This window comes from Poecilia reticulata, linkage group LG22 (assembly GCF_000633615.1).
Source record: "Poecilia reticulata strain Guanapo linkage group LG22, Guppy_female_1.0+MT, whole genome shotgun sequence".
Classification (NCBI taxonomy): domain Eukaryota; kingdom Metazoa; phylum Chordata; class Actinopteri; order Cyprinodontiformes; family Poeciliidae; genus Poecilia; species Poecilia reticulata.
In genome coordinates this window covers 18,144,271-18,169,220 of record NC_024352.1, presented here as the reverse complement: position 1 = coordinate 18,169,220, position 24,950 = coordinate 18,144,271, and the positions used below count along the sequence as shown (strand labels likewise).

The window sequence follows — 24,950 nt, the reverse complement described above, 5'->3', positions numbered from 1 at the left end:
GTGTGTGTGTGATTTGATGAATCAAAGTCAAGTGGCCTCTTTTGTATTTTCTCTATCACAGGAGAGGCTGATGTGTGACATAGCATGTTTATCTTTGGATAAATCTTAAGTTGTTGAAAAGATTTAATGCAGTGGAAAAAAATAAATATTGAATTTTCATTGCGCTTTTATAAGACGTATCGTTTTAGGTCACAAAGGTAAAAAAAAAAAATGCATAAACATCAATATTGATATTAATTTTTGATCTGGTCAAAGATGAAACATCCACACTCCATTTTGATGTTTATTTTTGAAAAATATATTGAATATTTTGGGTTTTTCTCCTTCAAAAATATGGATTGTTTTGGGGGGATCAAACAGGCATGAAACAGGAAATATTGAAAAAAAAAAAAGAAATGAAAAGCTTTATATATGTGGGTATGTCTGAAGCTGCTGAAAACATTAAATTAAGTTAAAGTGAAGAAAAAATAAATGTATATTTCTTATTACAGTTTGAAAAGATGCATCATTTTGAGTCAGGGGATAAAAGTGTCGGTTTTTGATTTTAACTCTTATTACTTCAAAAATAATACATAAAAATTAATGTTTTTAATTTTCAACTTGATTGAGGGTGAAAGGCTCCCAACTAAAATATTCTGCTTTCGAGTTTATTTTTGGAAAATATTGTAAATTTTGGATTCATCTCCTTCAAAAAAATAAAAATATCAAGCTTTTTAGAACAAAAGAGGCTTTAAAAAATAGAAAAAGAATTTACATGTGAAAAACGTGTATTTGGATAGGTCTGAAGCTGTTGAAAAGATTAATGCAGTGAAAGTGAAAAAAATAAATACTGAATTTGTATAGTAGTTTTATAAAGTGTACCATTTTGGGACAAAAGGGTGTTAAGTGTATAGTCAAATTAAAATTCCCCAAGGGTTAAAGCAAACAGTAAACTACTGCCCCAGAAAAGAAAAACAAAACGTATCAGTTACCGCAGCAACAACTGCAGATCTGCTAAAAAGCAAAAAATAGCTTGTGCAGCCCCTAGTGGGTGAAACTCACCTGCAGCTCCGACCATACCCGGTCATGAGGCTACTAGCAACAAGCAAGTGGTAAACACAGAAGGGACCAGCTTCACACAATCACACCTGCACTTAATACACCTGCGAACAAGAACTAAAGCGCCAGCTGTCATGTGACCATAAATGGGTCAGAGGAGATTTTGTTGTGATTAACACTCAACCTGTATATGCACAAGAATGATCATTCAGTGCTTGAGGCATCGCCTCTGGTGTTCAGTAGCGATGAAATAGAACTCCAGGTTTTGTGAATGCAAGTCAGACTTTTCTTTGGATTTCAGGCGCCCTTTATACTTCTCTAGTCTTTGAACCCGACCATGACAACAACATATTGTGTAGTTTTCATGTCAAAACAAAAAAGCAAACAAATGGAGAACAAAAGTTGGTAACACTTTATTTGAAGGGGGGTAAATAAGACTGACATGACACTGTCATAAACATGACATAACACATGTCATGAACATGAATAASTCTTCATAAATATTTATGACTGTTGTCATAAAGCGTCATTCGGTAAATTATGACACTTTTAATACAAAGTTGACATTATTCAAAATGTCTTTGTTATGACAACTTGACATTAAGCAAGAAATCATTACTGATATAAATTTGTTCTAAAAGTATTATTGATTGCACTTTAAAAATTAGGAAACTTTATGTTATTAAAGGTAAAGTTTAAACAATAATGATTTCTTGGTTAGTGTCAAGTTGTCATAACAAAGACATTTTGAATAATGTCAACTTTGTATTAAAAGTGTCATAATTTACCGAATGATGCTTTATGACAACAGCCATAAATATTCATGAAGGCTTATTCATGTTCATGACAGGTGCAGGGCTTAAAGTAAAAAAAAAATCCTGAGCCTGAAACTTATAGTTATGATAGAAATTAACTATGCCATTGCTATTGCCACAGTTTAATGAAAAGTATCTTTGAATAGTGCAAACAATTGCTTCTAACAATACAATTAACAAGCCAAACACTCAAACTTAAATAAGACTTCAGTACATTTCAACTCAAAACAAAATGTAAAATGACTGTGCCCTAAAGTTTTGCCTTACAGGCAAAAATCCCTCAACATTAAATAAGAGCCCTTTCAGTCAATGTTTTTGCAAGTAATTTAGAACCTGCAACATTACCAACTAAATCAGTGTTTCTCAACCTTTTTCAGACCGGCACCCCCATCCCATATCCAGGTCCATCACCGCCCCCCAATAAAGAATTTGTAGGCTACTTTGCACTGACTATTATTTTATTAATAATATTACTATCACTATTGTAGATGTTTTGATTTTTATGCTTGTTTCTGTATTTATCATAAAGATAATTTCCCAGAGAACAAAAAAGCAATGTGAATAGAAATTATTTTCACAGGTGTCTATGAAAAATTTTATGAACATTCAGCTTAAAATTTGTAGGCCTAACAGCAGCCTGTCAGAGTGGAAAAAATATTCTTGTTCTTTGCCATTTTTCACTTGTTAAATATTCCACAAAATTACCAGATAAATGATGTTCAACATGCCAGTTTAAACTTGGATATATTTGGAAAATGACTGAGCTCTGCAACATTAAAATATGGATAGAACTGTAACTACATTAATCATAGCTCTTCTTCTCTTCAGTGTTTCTGTCGGTTTCTGGTGGTGCAGCTCTGTGCTGCCTTCAGGAGAATGGGACATGAGAGTATCAACCATAAAATTTCACCCTTATGGCATTTATTGTGCAAACCGCTTTCAGTGGAAAAACAAAAGTTCCAGGTCCTTTTAATGCCATACAAATATGAGACAGAAACATGGATTATATCTTTATATAGACCTGTCTAGGGCTGCACAGTGGGGCAGTTGGTAGAACTGTTGCCTTGCAGCAAGAAGGTTCTGGGTTCGATTCCCAGCCCCGGTCTTTCTGCATGGAGTTTGCATGTTTTCCCTGTGCATGCGTGGGTTTTCTCYGGGTACTCAGGTTTCCTCCCACAGTCTAAAACATGACTGTCAGGTTAATTGGTCTCTCTAAATTCTCCCTAGGTGTGTGTGTGTGCATGGTTGTTTGTCCTGTGTGTCTCTGTGTTGCCCTGTGACATACTGGCGACCTGTCTAGCGTGAACCCCGCCTTTCGATCGGAACGTTAGCTGAAGATGGGCATGAGCAACCCTCCCGACCCCACTAAGGGACAAGGGTGTAAGAAAATGGATGGATGGATAGATGGATAGACCTGTCTATTAATTTATAGATTAATAGTTTTACCGGGCAGAAATTACAAAGAACAAATCTGGTTCTTAATCAAATCCTAATGAGTCAAATTGAAAGTGTCATGGAGTCATCAGCCTCATGACATTAACACTGACATGAAAAATAATATTGAAGAAATAAATATATCAAATCTAATTAAAAACATAAATAAGTGATCAGTTTTTAACTGTTATGGTCTGTAAGATATATTTATTCTCAGTACTAGATATGGTCTTAAACTCATGGCACTTCAACAATATATTGTACCTTTTATCTGGAAATAGTGTCTGTTTATTCTTGCCATACAGTCCTCTGTATTAATTATTGCTCGAAAGGTCTTGCCATACCAGTTTATTCCTCTGTATTTACTTTAGTTTCTTAGTTTATTCTTGCATTTTGTTCTTCATTGATTTCCATTTAGTTTCCTTTGATTAATATTATCCTCTCCTGGTTTATTGCTATGTCCACTTTAGTTTCTTTCCTGTTGCTAGATTTATTTTATCGTTTATTGACCATCAGTAATCTTCACTCATTACCTGCTGCGCCACCTAATTGTCATGTGTTTCACATCATGTTTTGATTTTTCACCGTTTAGCGTCGGGTTCTCCATTTTAATGCCATAATTCACATCTAGTTTGTCACTCCATTTTATGTCCCGCTTCTCCTGTTTCAGAGTTTTGCGCAATGTGTGCCTCGGTTTTTTGTTTTTTTTTACCCCGTATGGTGCAGGGTGGTCGGGAACCGTATCGATGGGGAAAAGGCAGACTGACATAAATCTTTTAAAACAACGGAAACAATTTCGGTATTCTGATTGTTGAAATTTAAAAGTTCTGTGGTACCGTTGTTCCATCACCCCCGTTTTATACCGGACCACTTACGGCTCCGGTGTTAACCCTATAAAATGAACGCTACGAAATACAGTTTTAGCAAGTTGCTCAAAGTCTATACTAGTATTGCTGTGATTGTAAGGTGTAAAGTTTACCTTCGACCAAACGCCCCCCCCAAAGGAATCCCAGCACCCCCTTTTATAAAAAGGGGGTCCAGCACCCCCTTTTATAAAAAGGGGGTGCTGGACGGGAAGCCAACTTCCCGTCTTGTCCTCTTTCCTCTAGCCATGCCCAGGGCCACTTGTTTTTAATTCCTTTCTCAAGTAAACGTGTTTCTTTACCGGGTCAGACTAACTCCATCTTCTTTCATATTGCATTTGATTTAACCGCCGAACCGAACGCATGCGCTTCTTTTCTACAAACCGTTTTACAGTCATTGGTCAAGAACACGGGAGCTAGAACTCTGATTGGCAGACATATTCGTAGATGGAGCTCTTTAAGCCCGGAGACTACAGTTTAGTTGAGGCGGACAGTTTGGTCAAAAGCCAGAAATCCGGCCCCCAGCCAGAGCTCTTTAAGCCCTGCAGGTGTTATGTCATGTTTATGACAGTGTCATTACAGTCTTATTCACCCCCCTTCAAATAAAGTGTTACCCAAAAGTTTAATTTTAGCAGGTGTAAAATCTCTGAAAGTCACATCTTAAGAAACAAAGATGTGAAATTTGAATATGCAAAGAATGACATAATATAAAAAGTAAGTGAACTGTTATCTTATAAGAGTAACCCAGATATGCTGTAATTGTTTTTAGTTGGGTTTAATGTAATGACTCCTATGTTCAATAACCTGGAGGATCTTACCACAGTGCCCATCCCGCAAAGAGACACCTTTAAAACTTCTAGCTGCGTTTTTTTTTTATTAAAAAGTATTTTATATTGTTATAGCCACTTATAAAGACTTCTAAACTTTCAATTTATTTACAAAGTAAACAAAAATATTCTGAACACATAGTACTTAATGAGAAAGAATAATTATTTTCAAAATCAGAAATAAGCCACAAATCTCCAATATGTGCCTCTCTATTTTACATAAAATGCACTGACGGTTGTAACTCACATAAGAAAACAAACGGCATGCATGTACAAGCATCAAGCAGAGAAAATTAGAGGACTCTGATATGAAGGATCTGCAAGAAATAACTGCATTAAAATAAATTACACATATCACAAGCGGTGAAAGTTAAACAAGAAAGACAGACAAGCAAACATTTGAAGAAAAAGAACACAGGCATGGGATTTAATGGACAAGCAGGAGTTCAAGCAGGACGTATTATGAAAAATGAAAGTTAAGAGTAAGGATACAGGACAACAGGTAGGTCCAGTTCTATGCGTGCAGATGTATATCAGACACAGTGAATGCTGACTGTCAAAATGCCTTTCTGTAGCATCAAATTTCCTGCTTCAGTGCCAATCAGTGTTCAAGGTTGGCTTAAACTGAAGAACAGGATGAATTACTGTTGAAAAGCATGCAAACTACCAACAAACAAACTTAATAGAGGCAGTTAGACGTGCAGGATTCTATGGCTTCCAGGCAGCAGGAAGACAGGTAGTGCAAAAAGAGTGTACCTGCCAGATGGTCGGCAAGAGGGGGTAGAAAAGGGTGGTGGTGGTGGTGGAGGAGGACAGGAAGAGGCGGAGCCAGAGCAGGAGCACTCTTAGCACTGCGAATAAAGGCTGAGGACAGTAGAGAGTCCCCCGTAGAACAGCTACGCAGGGCTGAAGAAGTTGGAAGAGAAATCGAGAAAACGGAGGAAAGAAAAAGAAGAGTATTGTTGTAGTGAGGAGTAAGGAAGAGAGGTGAGTGGAAACAGGCAGACATAAGGATGAAAACCAAAAAGTGATTTGGAAAATAAAGAGCAGAAAGAAAGAACAGAAAGGGGAAGTTAAGGTTGAATACTGGTTAGAGATTGAGAGGAGAGGAAGATTTGAAGATATCTATAAAACACGTCAGAAAGGAGAGAAAACGTTTTGTGGGTAGATTGAAAGACAAACATTGAAGGTGGAGGAGCTCTGATTCAGGATTAGCTCTGTAGAAAATACAAGGAAACAGTGACAGGCTGCTGGAAGCTTCGCAAAACAGGATCACTCAAGTTCCTGAATCACACCTCAACACGAAAATTAAAGCAAATTTGCAGGCATGGGGGAAGAAATATTACAGACAAGAGCTGGTTAGCATGAGCAACTCTGCCTTAAATTAATGAGTTATAGAATATAAAATAAGAAGAAAGGAATTCAAGCAAAGATGATACTGACCTACAGTCTTCTGGCGCACGATACTCCTTGCCTTTTCGATGCCTGGTGAGCCGGCTGTGGTGGCGCTCCGCTGGCGCATGGCGGCTGCCTGACCCGGCTGGTCTCTGCTCCAACCTTTAGAGAAGGACCGATCCACGGCCTGCCGCTGGCCCTCCGTACCGACTGGAGGACGAACAAATAACAGTCATTTAGGAGCAGCTAGTGATTGTAGTGTTACATATTTCCTGTGTCTTGCAAATTTACAACCTCAGACCAGTTCATAGTTGCGAAATGGAGGAAAGGGATATATGAATTCAAAATTTATTGTAAACACAATTCCGTCACGTCGCCCTGAACATGCCGTCCCCACAGTAAAACACGAATCATTCCCACAGCATTCTGCTGTGGGAATGATTTTCTCAAAAGAAGCTCCTCAGATGGATCTGGTTGCTGAGCAATCCCTGAAGAAAACCCTGTTAGAGGCTTGAAAATAATTTAGACTGTATGGAGGTCCACCCTCATCCCAAACCCACCATGGTAACACATGGCAGTGGCAGCATTATGCTTGGGGAACGCTTCAGATTTCACTTTACGACATTTTTGGTCTATCAGATAAAATACATTGATGTTTGTGGCTGAAAATGACTTTCACAAGGCACTTTACTGCCTTGACGCAGAATGCAGATAAAGTGCCTGCACTACTCCTTGGCTGTTCACGTTAGGGGTAATAATATAACAAACTATTCTCATAGTCACAGTTGGGGCCGCTATAAAGTACTTCTCAAAGCAAACCATGTCCAGTAACCTTTTCCTTTAATCTTCTTCTGCTTTTGTTCGCTGAGTTTGTCCAGAGGCAGCTCATTTAGATCCACGCTGTACAGGTTCCTGGCCAAAACCTAGGAAACAGAGACGCCATCCATTTTGTTTATATAGAAGCAAGAATGCAGGCAACATTAAGGTAAGAAAGCTTTAATACCTTGGTGAGGGTCTCCATGGTGAGTGACCACTCAGTAACCAGCTCCTCCCAGCAGGTCAGAGAGGAAAGCACACAGAGGAGATCATCCCAAAGTTCTCTGCTGATGTACACGTTCAAGTTGCCCTTAATCCAGGCAACTATTAAAGTCTGCAAAGAAAAAGCAGAGTGAAAAAAAGAAAAAATATATATAAATATAAATCTGCTTATATAATAATTAGTTACTAAATAAACTAAATGTTCTTTTGGAATAAGAACATAGAAACCAAATATTAATGTCAGCTGTGTACCTGAAAGATGGGCCCAGCCAGCCTGCCGGACAGCGTATTGATCTTCTTCCCTTGAGGCATGATGGATGGAGGCCTTTTCATCACAGATTCTGTCACCCTCAGCAGAACCAGTAAGATCTGCTCCCTACAAACAAGTACAGGAATATTTATTTTGTTTTTTAAAATCAGAATAGTTGTTTAATTGGACACAAGGAGATATGATTAAGCTTTTTTTTTTGTTTGTTTTAATATATCAATAGAAGGAATTCTCTGTGTTTGCCAAAATAAATAGCATTCTAATCTATAGGGAAAAGTGTAGCTAAGTATCTTTATTTGATTTTTTAATAAAAAAAATTATAAACACCATATGATGTGTTACTACAATAAGTCAAAAGCATGTTTCCAAATATATATATATATATATATATATATATTAAAAAAAAAAAAATTTTAACTTAAAAAAAAAACGTATATCTGTGACAGTAGTAGAAAACTGAAAATAGTGACATACTGACATATTTGTTGGCCTGTTCTGGGTATGTTTTCTTTTACCATGTTTTCTGGTCCATAGTTTCGTGCATAACTAGGCTGCGGTAGATGTTCAGGACCCGTTTGCACATGTCAACATGCTCCTCCAAAAGGATTTTGATGTCATTGGCAGGTTCCAGCAGGAAAACGTTGGCAGAGTGGGTGATGAAGACCTGGAGAAAACACAAAGGGTCTTATAAAATGAGAAAGAAGAACAAGATAGAATCATCTCGAGTGTACACCAGAGCAAAGTGTTGTAAGCTCCTGCCTGTAATGTCGTTTGATCTCCAGCATGAACACTGTACTCCAGCAATTCGCTGTCAATCTCTTTGTTGATTCCCTGAAAAAATGCAGAACATAAATTCGTTATTCAACTGCTACTTATAATTATGAATATTTTGACCGATTAAACTTTTGTTTCTGAAGAAATTCCCACCTCAGCCTCTTTGTCTCTCAGCTGAGAGCCTGCATCCAGACTGCCAGCAGCAGGAATGGGATACGGACCTTCCTCTGGCTCTTTCATAAACACTGGCTTGTCCTCCATGGAGATCCACTCTTGATAAACACGAACAACTTTTCGCATCGCAGCTGCCTCACACATGGGAAGAAGAAATCCCTGAGTAGGAGGAGAGAAAGCAGATTAAGTCATTTCCATCCATACATTTCTATTAATAATTTCAACTGTCCCCCCCACGCAAAAAAAAAAAAGATAATAATTAACCTCCCACAAGTAAATTATACAAATGTTGTATTAATTCCCTGCACATATCCTTACACACAGTGTGACATTGGTATTGCCATTTACTGAGAAACAGTATTAGTGTGTGGAACCAGGCCTAATGTAACAAAAAAGTAACATTTTGCGGAAATGTGCTCCATGTGTAATGCTTGCTTCTGAAATTACACAAAATATGCAGATCACAATGTAACTTTTTCCTCTGGCGCGACCATTACACTCTGAATATTTTCTCTTCTGATGCAGGCACCCGACTTTTTGCTCTGGATCTAAGAAGCCGCTATCCAACATGGCTTAGGTTCCCTTTCTTTAACTTGCACAATAAAAATAGCACAAGTTAAATAAATAGAAAACAAATCCAAATCACCATCCCTCCTAATTTAAAACTGTAACTGACCAGATATCAAAAAAGTTAAACTGATCGCTAATATTTATTTTCCTTCACCTGTCTGAAGATCTCAATAATGAAGTTGACGTTGGTCCTGGAGTTGGTCAGCACTCTCCTCACCACCTCCATGTCTGTCAGCTGCTCTTCGTCCATGGAGCACAGGGAGGAGGAGCTGGGCTCTCTCTCCGTCAGCGTGGAAGTGTTGGAGTGGCTCTGCTCCGGCTCTCCTGTACCCACCGGACCGCCGATGCTGCTTCCCGTCGGCCCCAACGAGCTGCCGCTGCTTTCTAGGTGGCTCTCGGACCGACTCCCTCCTCCGCCGCCGTCGTCTGAGCTGCCTGCTGAGCGAGCAGCCAATCCAGCAGCTGCTCGCTGAGATAGACGATTAATAACAGTTAGAAGACTGCGTTGCACAATGACTATAGAAGCCAAAGTCTTAGAAATCAAGCAACCACCTCTGTGCTTGACTTGGAAATGCTACCAGATAGAGAGTTTTAAAATAAGAAAAAATATAGATTGATCTTTTGAGATCTCTTTAAAAGGAGACAGGATGAGGCTTTACAACCAAAGAATACAGAAACCACGAGTCTAACACGGTTTCTGCTAGACTTCAAGTTTCTGCTAGACCTCGTGGCAGTTTGCCTTGCCAAACTGGATGGAATGATGATGAAAGAGGCCTCTCCATTCTTCAATTTATTCTCCAATCAGCATCTAGATGGTTGAAATTTGGATGCAATTGGATTTCTAACAGGACAATGATCCCAAACAGAGATAAAAACTGGTTTTGGACTGGATAAACCACGCTAATGCCAACATTATGGTCGTCCAAAAGTCCCAGCCTCAACTCTACCAAAAAAGCATGCATTAGGCTGCTTTCACAGAGTCAAAAGGATGGAGTCAAAAGCAGGAGAGAAAGTCACCTTTAACTCTGAAATTGTTAGGTATAGTTTCAAATAACAGCTTTTTTTGGGACTGCACAATATATTTCTTTTGTTTTATGTGCAAAGTTCAGATACTAACACATTGTTAGCTCCTCCTCCATCTCAGTCTATGTTGACATGTGCCAGGGTGTTTCTGATTTGAGCAACCCAGATGAGGTCACAGAGTGCTACAAGGCACAGGGTGGCATGATGGGCAGGCCGCTGCACTTGGCACAGCACAGCCCCGCTCTGCAGTCAAGCAGCATTCATAATAATTGTGTTTAAAGCTTCCTATGTGAAGGCAGCATTATACTTAAGAGCTTGGTCTGTTCCAGGAAACAAATCAAATTGGATGGCAACAAACTTGTGTGGTCAAAGTGAAAATGACTAATGGTTAAGTTCTGATTGAGATTCTCTGTGGATTTTAAAAAAAAATACACAATAAATTAAGATGATTCTTTTTTAAAAAAAATCATTAATAAACCCCGTATTTAGAGGACAGTACCTGTATGTTCTTTGGGACGCTCTCGCCCTCTGTTCCTGGGATCTGGGTTTGGGTGTTGGGTCGCGGTTCCAACCAGAAGGAAACAAGCCAGCGGATAAAGATGACTCTGGCCTGAAGGAAGCTCTCTTTGGTGCAGTACACGGTTTCACCACCGTCCTGCTCTCTGCGCACCACACTGTAATAGGGCTTAGGACGCATCGGAGGTACATCTAAAGAAACATCAAATGCACTTCAGCAAAACACACAAATCTCCTGTTTCCAATGTAATTCATGGGATTCTTCCTGCAGTAAGAGCACTGACCCAAGATGGGGTTGTAAAGGCTTGTTTCCATAGCGAAGTTGGGAAATATGTGAGGAAGGTAAAACTTCCTGAAGTGGCCAAAGAGGAAGCTGAAGCCACGTTCATGGTTGTCTTTACACCGCCACTCCAGAGACTTCGCCTGGTCGATACAGACACAAACAAAAAAAAAACCCTGTATTATAACGAGAAATTAGGCCGCACAAAATAGGAACAAGCAGAGAGAAGCACCATTGTGAATCTTATCAGTGTGTGAATGTTTGCACAGATGTGGGTGAAAGCAGCAAGCAAAGAAATTACAAGCAGGGGGTGCAATATGCCTTTAAATCAGCAACACCAGCCGCATTTATCCCGTGTTTACCATTAGTGATATTAGTAAAGCATGGCAGCATTATTACATCGTGGTTTCATTAAATATGTTAGTAAGAAAATGGATAATACCTGGTTTACCATGTATTTAAGCAGAGCTTCCAGGAAAAAGGCAGTGAGGTCGTCCTGGTTCTTATCGCCAGACTGTGGAGCGACCAGTGGCGTGATTTCTTCTGGGGTCACTTGAGCTGCAGAAATGAAACGCAGGAATATTAAAGCTGCGTTCAGTGATCCAACGGGAAACAAACCACAGTCTGTATGAGTGGGTGCTTTAGTTGTACGAACTCTCAGTCAGACTCAGTGGCGGGTTGATCAGAGTGTCCAGGGTGCGTGGGGTCCCACGTAAGAGAGGAGCGGGAAAACCCGGAATCAGACATGCAAACATGCACAGCTGCTCGCTCTCAGCGTTGCTTTGCAGCGCCTGCATCCACAGCAAAAACAGCCGCACGCCTTCCCGACGGATCTAAGAGGTGGATTAAAGAATAAAATAAAAGTAAAAAAAAAAGAGGGAAAAATTCAAATCAACAATAGTTAATCTATCATCAGGGAATCGAGATGTTCAACATCTTTTTGTGTTACATTACCTTCAGAGAGTTTCCAGTGTGAAGCAGCTTCTTAAGAATTAGTCCTGGGAGAAAAATATGAGCCACAACTTCATTAGTTTACTCAGCTATCTGGTTGATTTTACTATGAGTTTAAACAAGAAAGCTGCTTAAAAAGCACTTGCTTGTTGTCTAAATTGTTAGGAAAATGTGACTGAAACAAGTCTTGACAGAAAAAAAAATCTTTGGCAGTGAATTGTGTTAGGAGGAGTAAGGAAACCGTACCTATGCTGTGGAACTGCCACCGACTCTGGATTCTCTCTGGCAGAAGTTGAAGGATTTTCTAAAAGACAAAAATATACAACAGGTTGGTTTGAGGGAGATTTAAATTAAAATGTTCAGACTTTTCCAATATTTTAGCAAAATTTTAGGGTGAAAATTAGGTGGCCATGTAAAATAAACTTAACGTTTTATTTTATTTTTATTCTGTGATTTTTAACTCATTATTCTTTCCTCTGTAAAAGGAGTACAATTTATTTGGAAAATATGACATTGCAATAATATAGTTAAATATCATAAAGACAATATCAATCAGCAGAATGCTCATTATTTTCCAGAACTTTAGAAATGAACAAATCTGATTGCAGACTTTAAATACACTGATCATGAAATAAAAGAGCCACAAATCTAACAAGCCACCAGTTCTTTGTATGTCACAAATTTTTAAATGATCTGTATTTTATTAATTTCTCTTCAGCAAAAAAAAGCAAACAAAAAAAAACAAAGACAGTTTTATCTGCTGATAAAATTCACAGACACATTAGGCCATTTCTTTACCCAGAGTGAAATAATACATGATCACTTTCTGGACTTTACCTCAAAGATGAAGAGGATTGAGTCCAGCTCCTCCCTCTGAGACTTATGACCTGTAAATCACGGAGTCGTATTAAAAGACAAAAACAATCACAAAAAAAAAAGAAGGAAGATGATGGATAACGTCTTTGGCCGTTTATTAATGGGAAAACTTTACCTTTTTGCTTGAGGCTGACCTCGATGGTGACAAAGTTTTCAAAGAAGACATAGTAGATATGGGAATAGTACATATCGAAGAACTGCTTCAGATCTGGAGCCTCGGAATTTTCTGTGAGGAAGAAACAGAACGAGGCTCGGATTTATCTGGGAAACGCGTGAAGGAACGACTCACAGAGGCCATGCCGATTTGTTTTTACAATCTTGCCAGTGCAGAAAACAATACCCCTTACACATTCATTTGGGGAGTGCAACTAATAGCTGTCGACCAATTACTCTGTTTGCAGTTGCGGCCCACTATTTACAACTTCATACGTCGAACTTAACAGCGCTGCGTCAGGCGTTGAAGTTTGAGATTTGATATGATGACGCCTAAACATAACTCTGCATTAAGCTTCTTCGGGATGTTCCTTTACCACAGACAAATTGTTGGTCGGTTAATTCATCTCCTGCAATCACTCCTGAACTAGACACTCAACATATCTGAACTCTTAAGGCAGAGATTCAACCCCCGACCCAGGGGAACATTCCACTGTTTTCCCTCTGACAACCAGCCTGAGCAATCAGCCTCCCATGAACCCATCAGCGCTCCAGGATGGAAGCACATCGCTCCTACTGAATATCAAGTTCAATAAGCAGTCGGAGGGTTACTTCCCGACACTCTGGAGTAAACTTTTCTAATTGTATGACATTCAACTGCACGTAACTTTTCTATAACCTCAGATTATCCATTTTCCACTCCAAGAGACATCTCTTGAGAAAAAAACAAACACAAATAAGAGGAATATTACAGAATAAAGGGGAAGACTTTTTCAACATATTTAAGTAATGCATGTCAGTCAATCTTCTTTGTTTATCTGCATTCCACAGTTGAAGACTATGTTTAAATGCATCAGCGGTAAAAAATTAATAAGACTCTTTGTTAAAGATTACACATTTCTGATCAGGAAGTAGTTCTGAGAAACATGAACTCGGTGTTTAATCTGACTTCTGCAAATTTACCTCATGTCATGACGTTCCGCGTTTGCTTTTTCTCTCACTTGGATTTGTGTTTCTTTTTTTTTTTTGCCCCTTATTATTCTTCACAGTCACACAATGCTGACTCTATAACATTTTATTAACATTCCCGTGTCTCTGCAGAGACACATTTTGGATTCCTCCTTATACGACAACTGAAAGTCAAACTCACATCAGTGTCAGAGAGCCTGCCCTTGTAAGGTCTTGCCTGGGAGGTTTATCTTCTCTGACACACACATTCAAGCAAAACTTTTATCAACACTGTGCAGCTGACTCTTAATCTGTTTTAGATTTTGATTGCTAATAATAGGGTGGAACCCAAGGCTTAAAAAGTCAAGTGAAACAGACATTAAGATTTGTTTATTGTCTGTTATATATTACATAAAAGACTTTGCTGACCAAATAAACCTTAGAAATGGAGGTGCTTGATTTGATTGCATTTCCTTCCCCACGGATTTATAAAGGAAACAAGAGGGAACCCAAGATTTGCTTTGTTATTAATATTGGTGTTTAAAGTAACTGTAAGGAACAAAAATGCAGATGTTTGAAACAGAGACAACGGACGTGTGTGTTGCCCAGGATGTACACCACCTCTCACCCACAGGACCAAATCTCCTTAACCAAGTCCAAATAAGCACCTATAGAAGATGGATTATATTGCTGAGACTTCATCTACAGTAAAGTCTCACATGCTCAAGCTTTGTGCTCCATGTGTGCTGGTTTGAGTTGCAAATATGTTGCTTTGTCCCACCATCATTTTCAAGAAATTATGAACTAAACCTCTGGGTGACCGTTTTAAGTCATAATCTCTAAAATGTTGGTGCCACAAACCATTGCAGCACAAACTACTGACACCATTTCCGCTTGAGTTGGGCAGTATGAGGTTGACTCATAAATTTTTATTAATATCTTTAAAAGAAAATAAGCTAAAACTGCTGTAAACTAATACAAATGTTTGACAGATGTTAAAAACGTAGAGAGGGAGACTTCAGTCAAGTAAAGCATCTAATTGACTGCACAACCAATGATTAATCCCTCGTCTGAGATACAGATCATGACTGAATGAACAAGATCCTGCATACGGCCTTTTCTTTATTTTTCTGTATAGAACATAGTTTAAATATTTTAGAAATGAGCCACATTAGATTAGACTGAAAGTCTATAAAACCTTCCTTAAGTGTATAACAACAAGAATATCTAAACTAGCAATTGCACCAAATCTAGAGCTCTTTCATCACCCAAACCAGAACTATTATGGTTAAAACTGTCTTGGTGCAGGCCTGTTTTGCTGGTCTTTATGGTTGTTATCATAATTTTGAGTTCCCTACAGAGCACAGAAAGGGGGCACACCCCTCTCTCACAAAGACAAAAACAGAGGAAGTTCCGCTACGGTACTGGACACAGAGAGGAAATTCTAGAGGCTATTTCCCCATCCGGCATGAGCCATTAGTGAGACCCAAGCTTGCCCGAGCACTCACAGCTCCAGCAGGTAAAATATCGGGTCATCGCCTCTTTTCTCCGACACATCACAAATTGTTTGTGTGCTAAAGCATGGAGAAAACCCACTCAGCACTTGTCACTCTTCAGGTTCCTGTGCAGAAACGCAGGCACACCCGTGAAGAAATTACCACAACCTGACTGACAACATGTGGCATCGCAGTGTCTGCATTTCAGCCGGCAGGACACACAACACAGCAAAACTGACATAATTTATGAAACACAGCCATGTTTTCTAAGGAATATTGGTTCTGTTCGGTTAGTATGAAATGTTCCCATTTGGTTACGAGAACTTGACAAAATTTCTCCCACAAGATTTGGTCGACTTTGCTCAGTCTGGTTGCTTTCTCTGGAATAAAAATATTTCACATTACAGCTGTATTCCTAAACCCCATGCACAACAGAATACAAACAATTGTCAGAAAAAAACACACACAAAAAACACTGCAATGATTCTGTGTTAACCGTAATTGATAACAGATGAAAACTAAAGACTGAATGCTGCAAATTAATCAAAAAATGCTTCAACAAAGTGTGTACAGACCAATGCATCAAGCTAATTGTAGCTTTACTTTGCTCATAATTTTTTACTTTAGAAGATTGGCTTATCAGTTGAATTTTACAGGATATGCGTCATATTAAAAGTAGAGGAAAAATGCTTTTATTCTGTAAATGGAACTTATATTAAGTTAAAAAACAACAACAAAATTTAACATTATGCTACATAAACATTACTGTAAAGATTTTCTTAAACTTTTTCTCTGCAATTTTTTCACTTACTTAAAAATGCTTTACAGAACTTCTCACAACTTATTCATGATTGTGATTGGCATAGGAAAAAAAAAAACATAATCAAACCACCAAATTAAACCTACATCTTCCAAACTCCACTTTCCAAAAACATAAACAATAACCAAGAGCGTCATAAAAACGCCTAATTTACTATCAGTCTGAATAATGAACTCTACACAGCTAGGCTTCTTACACCTAAAGCACCATGCAAAATATATTTTCAATTTGTAACACGGTAAAAAAAAAATATTGTGTGAAAATAGTAATTTCCAAGATTAACTAATGTTTGAAATATAATGGCTTTCTTTATGTTTGAAAACAACAGTAATAAATCAACGAAGCCTTAAAAATAATTAGTTGTGCATTTACTCCCACAGAGCGCAACTTACAGATGCTAGAGATTGGCCTGACATGCACAAAGTATGTGTGTACACAGGCAGGGAAACACAAGCTAACCTCGTAGCTGCTTACTGTGGATCTTTAACTCACCTATGACAATTCTGAGATGCTTGAGTCTCGTCAACACGTCCTTCTTCGGGTCCAACACTTTCTGTGTTGATTTTTTAACGTCTCCATGAGGCTTTTTGGAAAACATTCCCGAGGCAGGAGATACAACAACAAAAAACCACGACGGTGAGGAACAGAAGCTGAGGGGGCTAGCTGAGCCGCAGAAACAAACTCAGACGTTAATCTTTAACCGTCACAAGAACCTCGTCGCTCCCGGTTCATTAACACCAGTTCTCTGCTACAGAGCTGAAAATATCCAGCAGAAAAATCTCCCCCATTCTGCTCAAATTAAAGGCGAATGTGCAAGACGTAGCGGGGCGACGCATCCATCTCTAAACCGCACCTCCCTTCTTCCACTCTGGTCAGCGGCGGCTCGTACGACGGTGGCTGTCATGGCGGAAACAAAGTGAGTGATATAAGAAAAAAATCAAAATAAATACAAGTCAACGGTTTTCAAACTTTAATTAAAGTGGTTGTAATATATGCTGCACAAATTTTTACGTATTTTAAAAACTAAAAAGTCAACAACAAATAAAGTTTTTAACGCCTTTTTAAACATTATGAAGGAATTTTCCCCCTTAGAGGGACTTCTGGGTAATGCAGTTCAAAGCCCATTATTTTAGGTCCTTCATTAGTTAGTCTTAGCATCGAAATAAACTACAGTTCCCATGAAAACCCATTGCTGAGATTTGTTTTTAGCATGGCAGGGACACAAGTTGTGCGCAAAGAAAATCTATTTTAAAATTTTTATAGTTTTTTTAATAATTTGAAAGGGTTCTCGTAATTATCGCCTTTCTCAAAAACTATGTAAGTTGCGATTCAAACATATTTACTTATTTTGCGAATTTGTGATGTTATCATGATTGTTAACTCACTGGTTTGCTAACATGCTAACGAAGTGCTAACATTATTTGTTTGTAAAGTTGAATTATTAATAAAATACAAAAGACCAGTCACATATTGAGCTACGTTTGCTTACATTTTAACTAATAAGTATATCAATTGAATGTAATTACTGATTATTTTCCCCCCTCAGATACACATGTGGTGTAAACAGAATATAAGAAGAATTTGGGAAAATAATAAATCGTAAATGTTTCTATTTAATCATATTCTTTAATGTACAAGCGTGTTAATTGAAGCTTTTCTATTGTCTTACATAAATGTAAAAATACAATCATGTTTAAAAACTCACACCCATATTTTTATTTATTTATTTTTCAATTAATCGCTTAACCGTCCTGTTATGTTGCTGGTCAAATTAACCCGTTTTAAAGTTGTTGGGTTTTTTTTTCCCCAAATAGTTGCATGAAACTTTTTCTATTTGTCTTAATAGGTGCACTCTACATATACATTGAACATGTATTCATTTTACACATTTACACCATCCTCTGCGTCTACATATTACATAGAAACTGTTCGGGTCAATTTGACAGTCAAGTTGAAGGATAAAAAAGATTTTTTTAAATCCCAATTCTATATGTTTCCTTGCAGCTATGAACCATATTTCACCACACATACATGCACACGTGCGCACACACAAACCCACTTTCTCACTATTCTCTTTACTTCACTAGGAAACTGCGAGAAAGCAGGTGTTCAGACAACTTTTGACGGGAACCTTTTCTATTCCCGTGGGCAAACTCCACCCACACTGAGTGAATATTCAGCAGAAGTGGGGGGAAACATAAATACTGTCTACAAGACTCATTTGTCTTGATTTTAATCAGCGGGTCAATTTGACCCTGAACAGTATACGTGTCTCAAGATCAATTATAAAGATCACCCATTGAAAGAAAAATCAAAATATATATATATATTTTTTCACAAAAGATCAATTTCAAGGAAATTATTGTTTTTTTTTGTGTGTAGGTTTTTATCAGTGGACATAAAAAATGTAAATTCCATTTTTTATGTCCAAATGAGTAAGTTGTCATCATTAATCCTTTATTTGTGAGAAATAAAAAAAAAAAACATCATTGCACAAATATTGATTGAAATGGTTAGTATTGGAGTTAATAATCAGATACAAAAATGTTTTGGAGGAATTTTTTGGTTTCTGACACTATAGCATGGCTAAACACTCCCCGGGTCAAATTGACCCACAGACATTATTGCTGTACCTCAGAAACGAACATAACAGGAGGGTTAATCGCATCTCTGTTTCACAGCGTTTTAGAGTCTAAATTGGAGTTGGTGCGATGCCGGTGCACCGCGACCGAGAGAAGAAGGAGAGTATAGCAGAGGAGATGGAGGTAGAAGAACAGGAGCATGAAGCTTCCAGCTCAGACGAGGAGGAATCTGACTCCTCTTCTGTCTCTGAGGATGGAGACACTTCTGGTGAGGAAACTCAGAAGTTGGTTACTGTTTTTTTTACGATGTGCATAATCCATTATTTGTTAAAAATAAATAAATAAATCATACCTCTTAAACTTTCTCACATTTTGAAATTGCATGTAATATTGTTCTCCTTCCAATCTGAATGAAATTGAGAAAGTCTGGAAACAAGAAATGACAAAACCTGCAACCGTCTCTATAGGGAAGCTGGTACATTCAGCTTCTCTATGAGGCCTGGAAATGCTTCTCAATTCCAGTCCTCAGGTCCCCTACTCTGTATGTTTTAGATGTGCCTCTATTCCAGAACAGCTGATACAAATAAATTGCATAACCATCATCTTCTTCTTCTTCTTTTGAATTTATTGGCGGCTGGCAACCAACTTAAGGTGCATTTACCGCCACCTACCAGACTGGAGTGTGGTCATCAGTGATCTCAGAGGGAATTTAACATACCTCAATAATGTGTGTGTTGAGATGTGCAAATTCACATCTCAACACACTCATAAAATACATGTATGAATGCATGAGCGTACACCGGCATACACACACTTGCATACACATATTCTAAATACGATTAATTAACCCAGTGTCATTTAAAAACCTAAACAAGAGATTTTTAACATAATTTGATTTATTTCCTAAAAGATTAATCATAGACAGTCCTATGTTCTTTCTGCTTAGTAATGTCTTTCAAAGCTGACGTTCCTCTGAGTATTTATCACATTCTAACAAGACATGCTCCACTGTTTCCATCTGATTGCAATAATTACAAGCCCCATTCTTCTTCTTCTTGTCGGTTTTATGGCGGTTGGCAACAAACTGATAGTAGCATCACCGCCACTTATTGGTATGGAGTGTGGTTCGTGATGGCATAAATATTTATCCTCATCTATATATACATATATTCTACCATAAATTCTACCTAAACATACACTCACACATTCACACATAAAAACACATACATACTTGTGCACAACTTTGTATATTATGCCTTCATTCACTAACACACTTACTATAATTAAATTCTATGAAATAATTTAGTTTTCTTTAGAAATCGAAATCTTAACCTTGTTATCACTCTTTCCTCCTTTCTATTTCTTCTTCCATTTCTTCTTTCTCCTACAATCTTCTGAATTTTATAAAACCATCTTCCTGTTTTATCTTCATCCCACCTTTTTTGCCATACTTTCATCAGTTTCTCTTTAACAATACTCTTTCCTTCGATTTACTTATTTTAACTGTAAAACTAATAGGATTTTTAATTGCCCTCTTTGCCATTTTATCTGCTCTCTCGATTCCTTCAACTCCAATATGTGCTGGAACCCACACAAATATAACTATCAAACCCATGTTTTGTATTCTGAATAATGTATGATATATTTCTAATAAAATGTCCATCCTACTATCTGTTTCTTTATATTTTAAACTTAATAATGCAGAGCTTGAATCTGAACATATTATTGTTTTTAATGGTTTTACGTCTTCTACCCATTGTTAAGCTAATAATATTGCCAGCATTTCTCCTGCGTAAATCCATCTGTAATTCGTTTTCCTATTTTTATATTGAATTCTGGTACTACAAACGCTATTCCTATTTCCCCAGTTATTTTTGATGCATTAGTATAAATTTGAACATATTGATAATAATTATTTAAATATAATTGCACTGAATAGCTATCTACAATGTATGATTTATTTTGTTTCTTTTCCATTATTGACATATCTACTCTTGCTTCTGGTAGAATCGAGGGAGGTATAATTGATATTGACTAATTTCTAAACTATTCATTTAAAAAAAATGTATTTAATTTTCAATTGTCCATCCAAAACTCATTTCTTTCTTTTCTTTTTCCCAACATGGCTTTAAAATTTCCAGAGTTGGAAGATCAACGTTATTTGCTTGCAAATTTAACCAATAATTAATTTCTAATTTTGTTCTTCTTAAAACTAACGGCACTTCTCCCATTTCTATTTCTAATACTGCTGTTGGTGTGGTTTTAAATGCTCCAGTACATAATCTTAGTGCCTGATGTTGGATAATGTCTAATTTAACCAGATGTGTTTTAGCTGCTGAACCGTAAACTAAACAACCAAAGTCTATGTTGGATCTTATCACACCTGTGTAAATATGTTTTAGTGATTGCCTATCTGCTCACCAGTCACTGCCAGCCAAACATCTCAAAATATTCAAAATTTTCTTACATTTATCAACAACTTTTTGAATATGTATATGCCATTTAAATTTTTCATCAAACCATAGCCCTAAAAATGTTATACACTTTACCTGCTCTAACTCTTGATTATATAATTTCAATTTTATTTCCTTGTTTATTTTTTTCTGAGTAAATATTATTACTTTCGTTTTATCAGCTGAGAACTTAAATCCCCATTGCAACGCCCATTTCTCTATTTCAATAATAACCTCTTGTAATTTTTTTAACAATAAAATCAATGTATTTCCCTCTTTTCCAAACAGCTCCATCATCTGCAAAAAGTGAACAACCCATGTCTTTTCCAATATCTTTAAATACGTAATTTATCATAATTGAAAACAGTAATGGACTTATAATACTCCCCTGTGGAGTTCCATTTTCTATTATATCTTTTTCTGAGATAACTTCTCCTATTCTAACTTGTATTTTTCTATTTGTTAAAAAGTCTTTAATCCATTTAAATATTCTCCCTTTAATACCCAACTTGTATAATTTAATTAATAATCCCTCCACCCACATCATGTCGTATGCCTTTTCTATATCAAAAAATACTGCAACTACACTTTCTTTATTTACTTGTGCTCTTCTAATGCCATGCTCTAAACTTAGCGTTGGATCGTTAGTACTCCTCCCTTTTCGAAAACCACTTTGATATTTTGACATATATCCTTTACTATTTAAATAATATACTAGTCTATTTTTAATAATTTTTTCCATTACAAGCCCAATTCTCATTGCATAGCCATCAAGTGCTGCAGAAGCCTGTTAATCACCCACAGATACAATCCAGGTGTGTGGCAGAAGGGAAACACCTAAAAAAAGCATGCAGAGCATGGGGGGCCCGAGGACCGGAGCTGTAATTACATCAAGTTGAGCACAGGTGTCAAACTCCAGTCCTGGAGGGCCACTGCCCTGCAACCTTTAGATGTGCCTCTGCTGCACCACATCTGAACAGAATAATTAGGTAATTAGCAAGGCTCTGGAGACCTTATATACACAAGTTCAGTTTTTTTACACATCTAAAAACTGCAGGACTTTCCTGGAGTTTGATACCCCTGAACTAGAGATTCCACAACTTAACAGGTCTGACTAAAAATGCGTTCCATACATTTTATATTTTATTCATAATTTTTTTGAAACCTTGCATCTCTTTCCTTTCACTTTACAATTATTTGCTAGTTTGGGTTGGGTGTATTAGAGCGAATCTCAGTAATAGGCACCAAAATTTATGGTTTTAATGTCAAAATGTTCAAAGGGTATGAAAACTTCTTCAAGAGGAATGTTTTTGAATTTCCCAGAAATGGATGAGGAAGACTGTGAACGGAGGAGACTGGAGTGCCTGGATGAAATGTCCAACCTGGAGAAGCAATTTAACAGACTGAAGGACCAGTAAGGCCGATTTTTATTTTTAATTTTTTTTTAATTCTCTCTCTTCAGTGTGCTCGGTGTCATAACGGCGAGTTACGTCCGTGCTTGATGTGCAGGTTGTATCGAGAGCGACTCAGCCAGGTGAACTGCAAGCTGGAGGAGGTCGAGGCCGGACGGGCAGCAGAATACCTGGATCCTCTGGCGGTACTGCTGGAGAACATGCAGGTCCGCACTAAAGTGGCAGGTAACTTCAGCTGGTTTACAAATCCTTCTAGTCCTCCCTTCACAGTGTTCAGTCTCTCAGCCTGCATTTTTATTTTTATTTTTCTCTGACAGGCATTTACCGAGAGCTGTGTCTGGATTCTGTGAGGAACAAGTACGACTGTGAAATCCAGGCTGCGCGCCAACACTGGGAGGTTAGAAACACTGGTTAACCACTAAGGTTCTCCTGGACAGCTGAACTTTGTTTTAATTCATAACTTTTGTGTGTGAGCAGAGTGAGAAACTGCTGCTGTTTGATACAGTGCAGAGCGAGCTGGAGGAGAAAATCAGTAGACTGGAGGAGGACAGACACAGCATCGACATCACATCAGGTAGCGCGGTGACTGCAGTGTGTGTGGTGCTGCAAAGCCTTTGGTGCTTCTCGCAATGCCTCTGAGTCATCTTGTCTTTGCTCAGAGCTGTGGAATGATGAGCTGTCTGGGAGGAAGAAAAGGCAAGATGCTTTAAGTCCAGATAAGAAGAGGAGGCGACCTTCTGTGGTTTCTGATATCCTTTTATGTCGCAGCATCTAGGAATTGTATATCTCCTAAAAACTTTAGCAATTGAATGTGTCCTTAACCCTGTTCACGTCCATATATTGTCTATATGCTGCCAGACTTGGACATCCTAGAGGACTGGACAGCTATCAGAAAGGTGCACATTGAAGATTGCCTGTCCATTTCTTCACTACAAAGTGTTTTTATGCATTTTTTTCACCCAACACCTTTTTTCATTTGCATTGCAGTCTGTTGCTACCTTGGGCCCTCCCAGAGTGAAGGTTGACGCGGACAGCTGCTTGTTCCCCTTCCGATCTGACAAAAATAAGCAGATTGTCAACTGCTGGGAAGCCCATACGCATGTTTAAAAGCGCATAAGGACTTCAGCGTACAAGCAAGACGCTAATATGAACGTTTCTACTCCCCAAAATCAGGTGGCGATTAAATCTTCATATTTTAAGCTGCCAGTCATGCAGGGTTTTTCTGCACAATAGAAAATCTCCAACATTAGTTATCCTTTCAGACAAATGTGGCTGCTTTGGTTTAGACTCAGGCTTTTACAGATTGATCTTTTTAAACTTTCATTTGCATGATTTTTTTGTAAACATGAAACTCGAAGCAATCACTAAGCAGGTTGTAGAGTTGGTTTAAACTTCTTCACAGTTAAAGCGGCACAAATGGTTCTCCCACTCAAGCTACATGAGTCGGTTCTTTTCTAAGAAACTCCTTCATAAGAGGATAATGAGTAAATGGTTACAGTGTTAATTTATGTCTTGACTGTGCATCCACTTGGTTTGGAATTTTAAACGGCCTCAAATTGCAGAACTTTTCTAGAAAACTGATTTTAGATGAGGATACCATTGTCTTTTTACATATAAAGTGAAGAGTTAAAAACATTTTTGGTCTACAGATTGGAGAATTATTAATGTTCTCTGGCTTAGCTAGGAAGCTTTTCTATCTTTTTTTTTATCTTGATCATATGACCCATGTTGCATATAATTCTCTTCAAAAAGCTTTTAGTTTACAAGGGAATATTAGAATTAAACCATGTTTTTTTTTTTTTTGTTTTTTTTTTAAGTGCTTCAGAGCATATTGCAGTGCAGAATGTTGCCTCCTACCTCTTTTTGCTTTTACCAATATTTTCATATTAGAAATGTTCCCTTTTTTTTTTTTTTTGGACACCCTTCAAGTTTCCATCTGATCAGCAAGAAAGACCATTTTGTTTAATTTTTATTTTGTTTAAGGTCTTTTTTTTTAGCAGATTGGTTCATGTCAGGTGCAGTTGTCTCTCCTGTTGATGGTTTTACAAATAAAAGGTTTTGTAAGTTTATTCCGTGTCTGTGAAAACTCAGGATTGCAGTAAAACACATCGGATCAGCTCAGTCCTACTACACCAAGGGTGCCAAGCCCTGGATTTTCATAGGTCATTAAGTCACCCATAAGAATTAAATATTAACGTTTTCCACATTAGAGCTCAGAATGTGCTTACAGAATATTAAACAGGA

At 37.7% G+C, this 24,950-nt stretch overlaps 2 protein-coding genes across 3 annotated transcripts in view; one reads left to right on the top strand and one right to left on the bottom strand.

Annotated features, from left to right (window-relative positions):
• Positions 1–17,169, bottom strand: part of ralgapa1 (Ral GTPase activating protein catalytic subunit alpha 1) — a 66,792-nt gene extending 49,623 nt beyond the window's left edge. Inside the window, exons 1-18 of the mRNA XM_008399828.2 lie at positions 16,752–17,169; positions 12,958–13,068; positions 12,804–12,853; positions 12,213–12,270; positions 11,970–12,013; positions 11,671–11,848; positions 11,458–11,573; positions 11,020–11,158; positions 10,719–10,927; positions 9,351–9,665; positions 8,606–8,785; positions 8,438–8,509; positions 8,194–8,342; positions 7,663–7,786; positions 7,376–7,522; positions 7,205–7,295; positions 6,421–6,582; positions 5,734–5,883 (exon numbers count right to left, since the gene is read on the bottom strand). Coding sequence (XP_008398050.1) covers positions 5,734–5,883; positions 6,421–6,582; positions 7,205–7,295; positions 7,376–7,522; positions 7,663–7,786; positions 8,194–8,342; positions 8,438–8,509; positions 8,606–8,785; positions 9,351–9,665; positions 10,719–10,927; positions 11,020–11,158; positions 11,458–11,573; positions 11,671–11,848; positions 11,970–12,013; positions 12,213–12,270; positions 12,804–12,853; positions 12,958–13,068; positions 16,752–16,857 — 2,401 coding nt within the window. The 5' untranslated portion in view covers positions 16,858–17,169. The remainder of the gene's footprint in view (positions 1–5,733; positions 5,884–6,420; positions 6,583–7,204; positions 7,296–7,375; positions 7,523–7,662; positions 7,787–8,193; positions 8,343–8,437; positions 8,510–8,605; positions 8,786–9,350; positions 9,666–10,718; positions 10,928–11,019; positions 11,159–11,457; positions 11,574–11,670; positions 11,849–11,969; positions 12,014–12,212; positions 12,271–12,803; positions 12,854–12,957; positions 13,069–16,751) is intronic.
• Positions 17,170–17,447: 278 nt separating this feature from the next.
• On the top strand, positions 17,448–24,139 carry brms1la (BRMS1 like transcriptional repressor a). Of its 2 annotated transcripts, XM_008399826.1 has the most exons (9): positions 17,448–17,576; positions 18,941–19,109; positions 22,618–22,708; positions 22,804–22,931; positions 23,024–23,103; positions 23,184–23,280; positions 23,366–23,455; positions 23,538–23,602; positions 23,694–24,139. In XM_008399826.1, exons 2-9 carry the CDS (start codon positions 18,971–18,973, stop codon positions 23,811–23,813), a joined length of 810 nt encoding a protein of 269 aa, XP_008398048.1. In that variant the 5' UTR covers positions 17,448–17,576; positions 18,941–18,970; the 3' UTR covers positions 23,814–24,139. The 2 variants fall into 2 exon arrangements, with proteins under 2 accessions (XP_008398048.1, XP_008398049.1); XM_008399827.2 differs by lacking the exons at positions 17,448–17,576; positions 18,941–19,109 and adding an exon at positions 22,301–22,402.
• The last annotated feature ends 811 nt before the right edge of the window (positions 24,140–24,950 follow it).

Excerpts from the sequence above, each read along its gene's own strand:
- brms1la (XM_008399826.1), top strand. The coding sequence starts at position 18,971 with ATGCCGGTGCACCGCGACCGAGAGAAGAAGGAGAGTATAGCAGAGGAG. Across the intron at positions 19,110-22,617 it reads TGAGGATGGAGACACTTCTG|AAATGGATGAGGAAGACTGT; the intron begins GTGAGGAAACTC and ends TGAATTTCCCAG. Across the intron at positions 22,932-23,023 it reads GGTCCGCACTAAAGTGGCAG|GCATTTACCGAGAGCTGTGT; the intron begins GTAACTTCAGCT and ends TTTCTCTGACAG.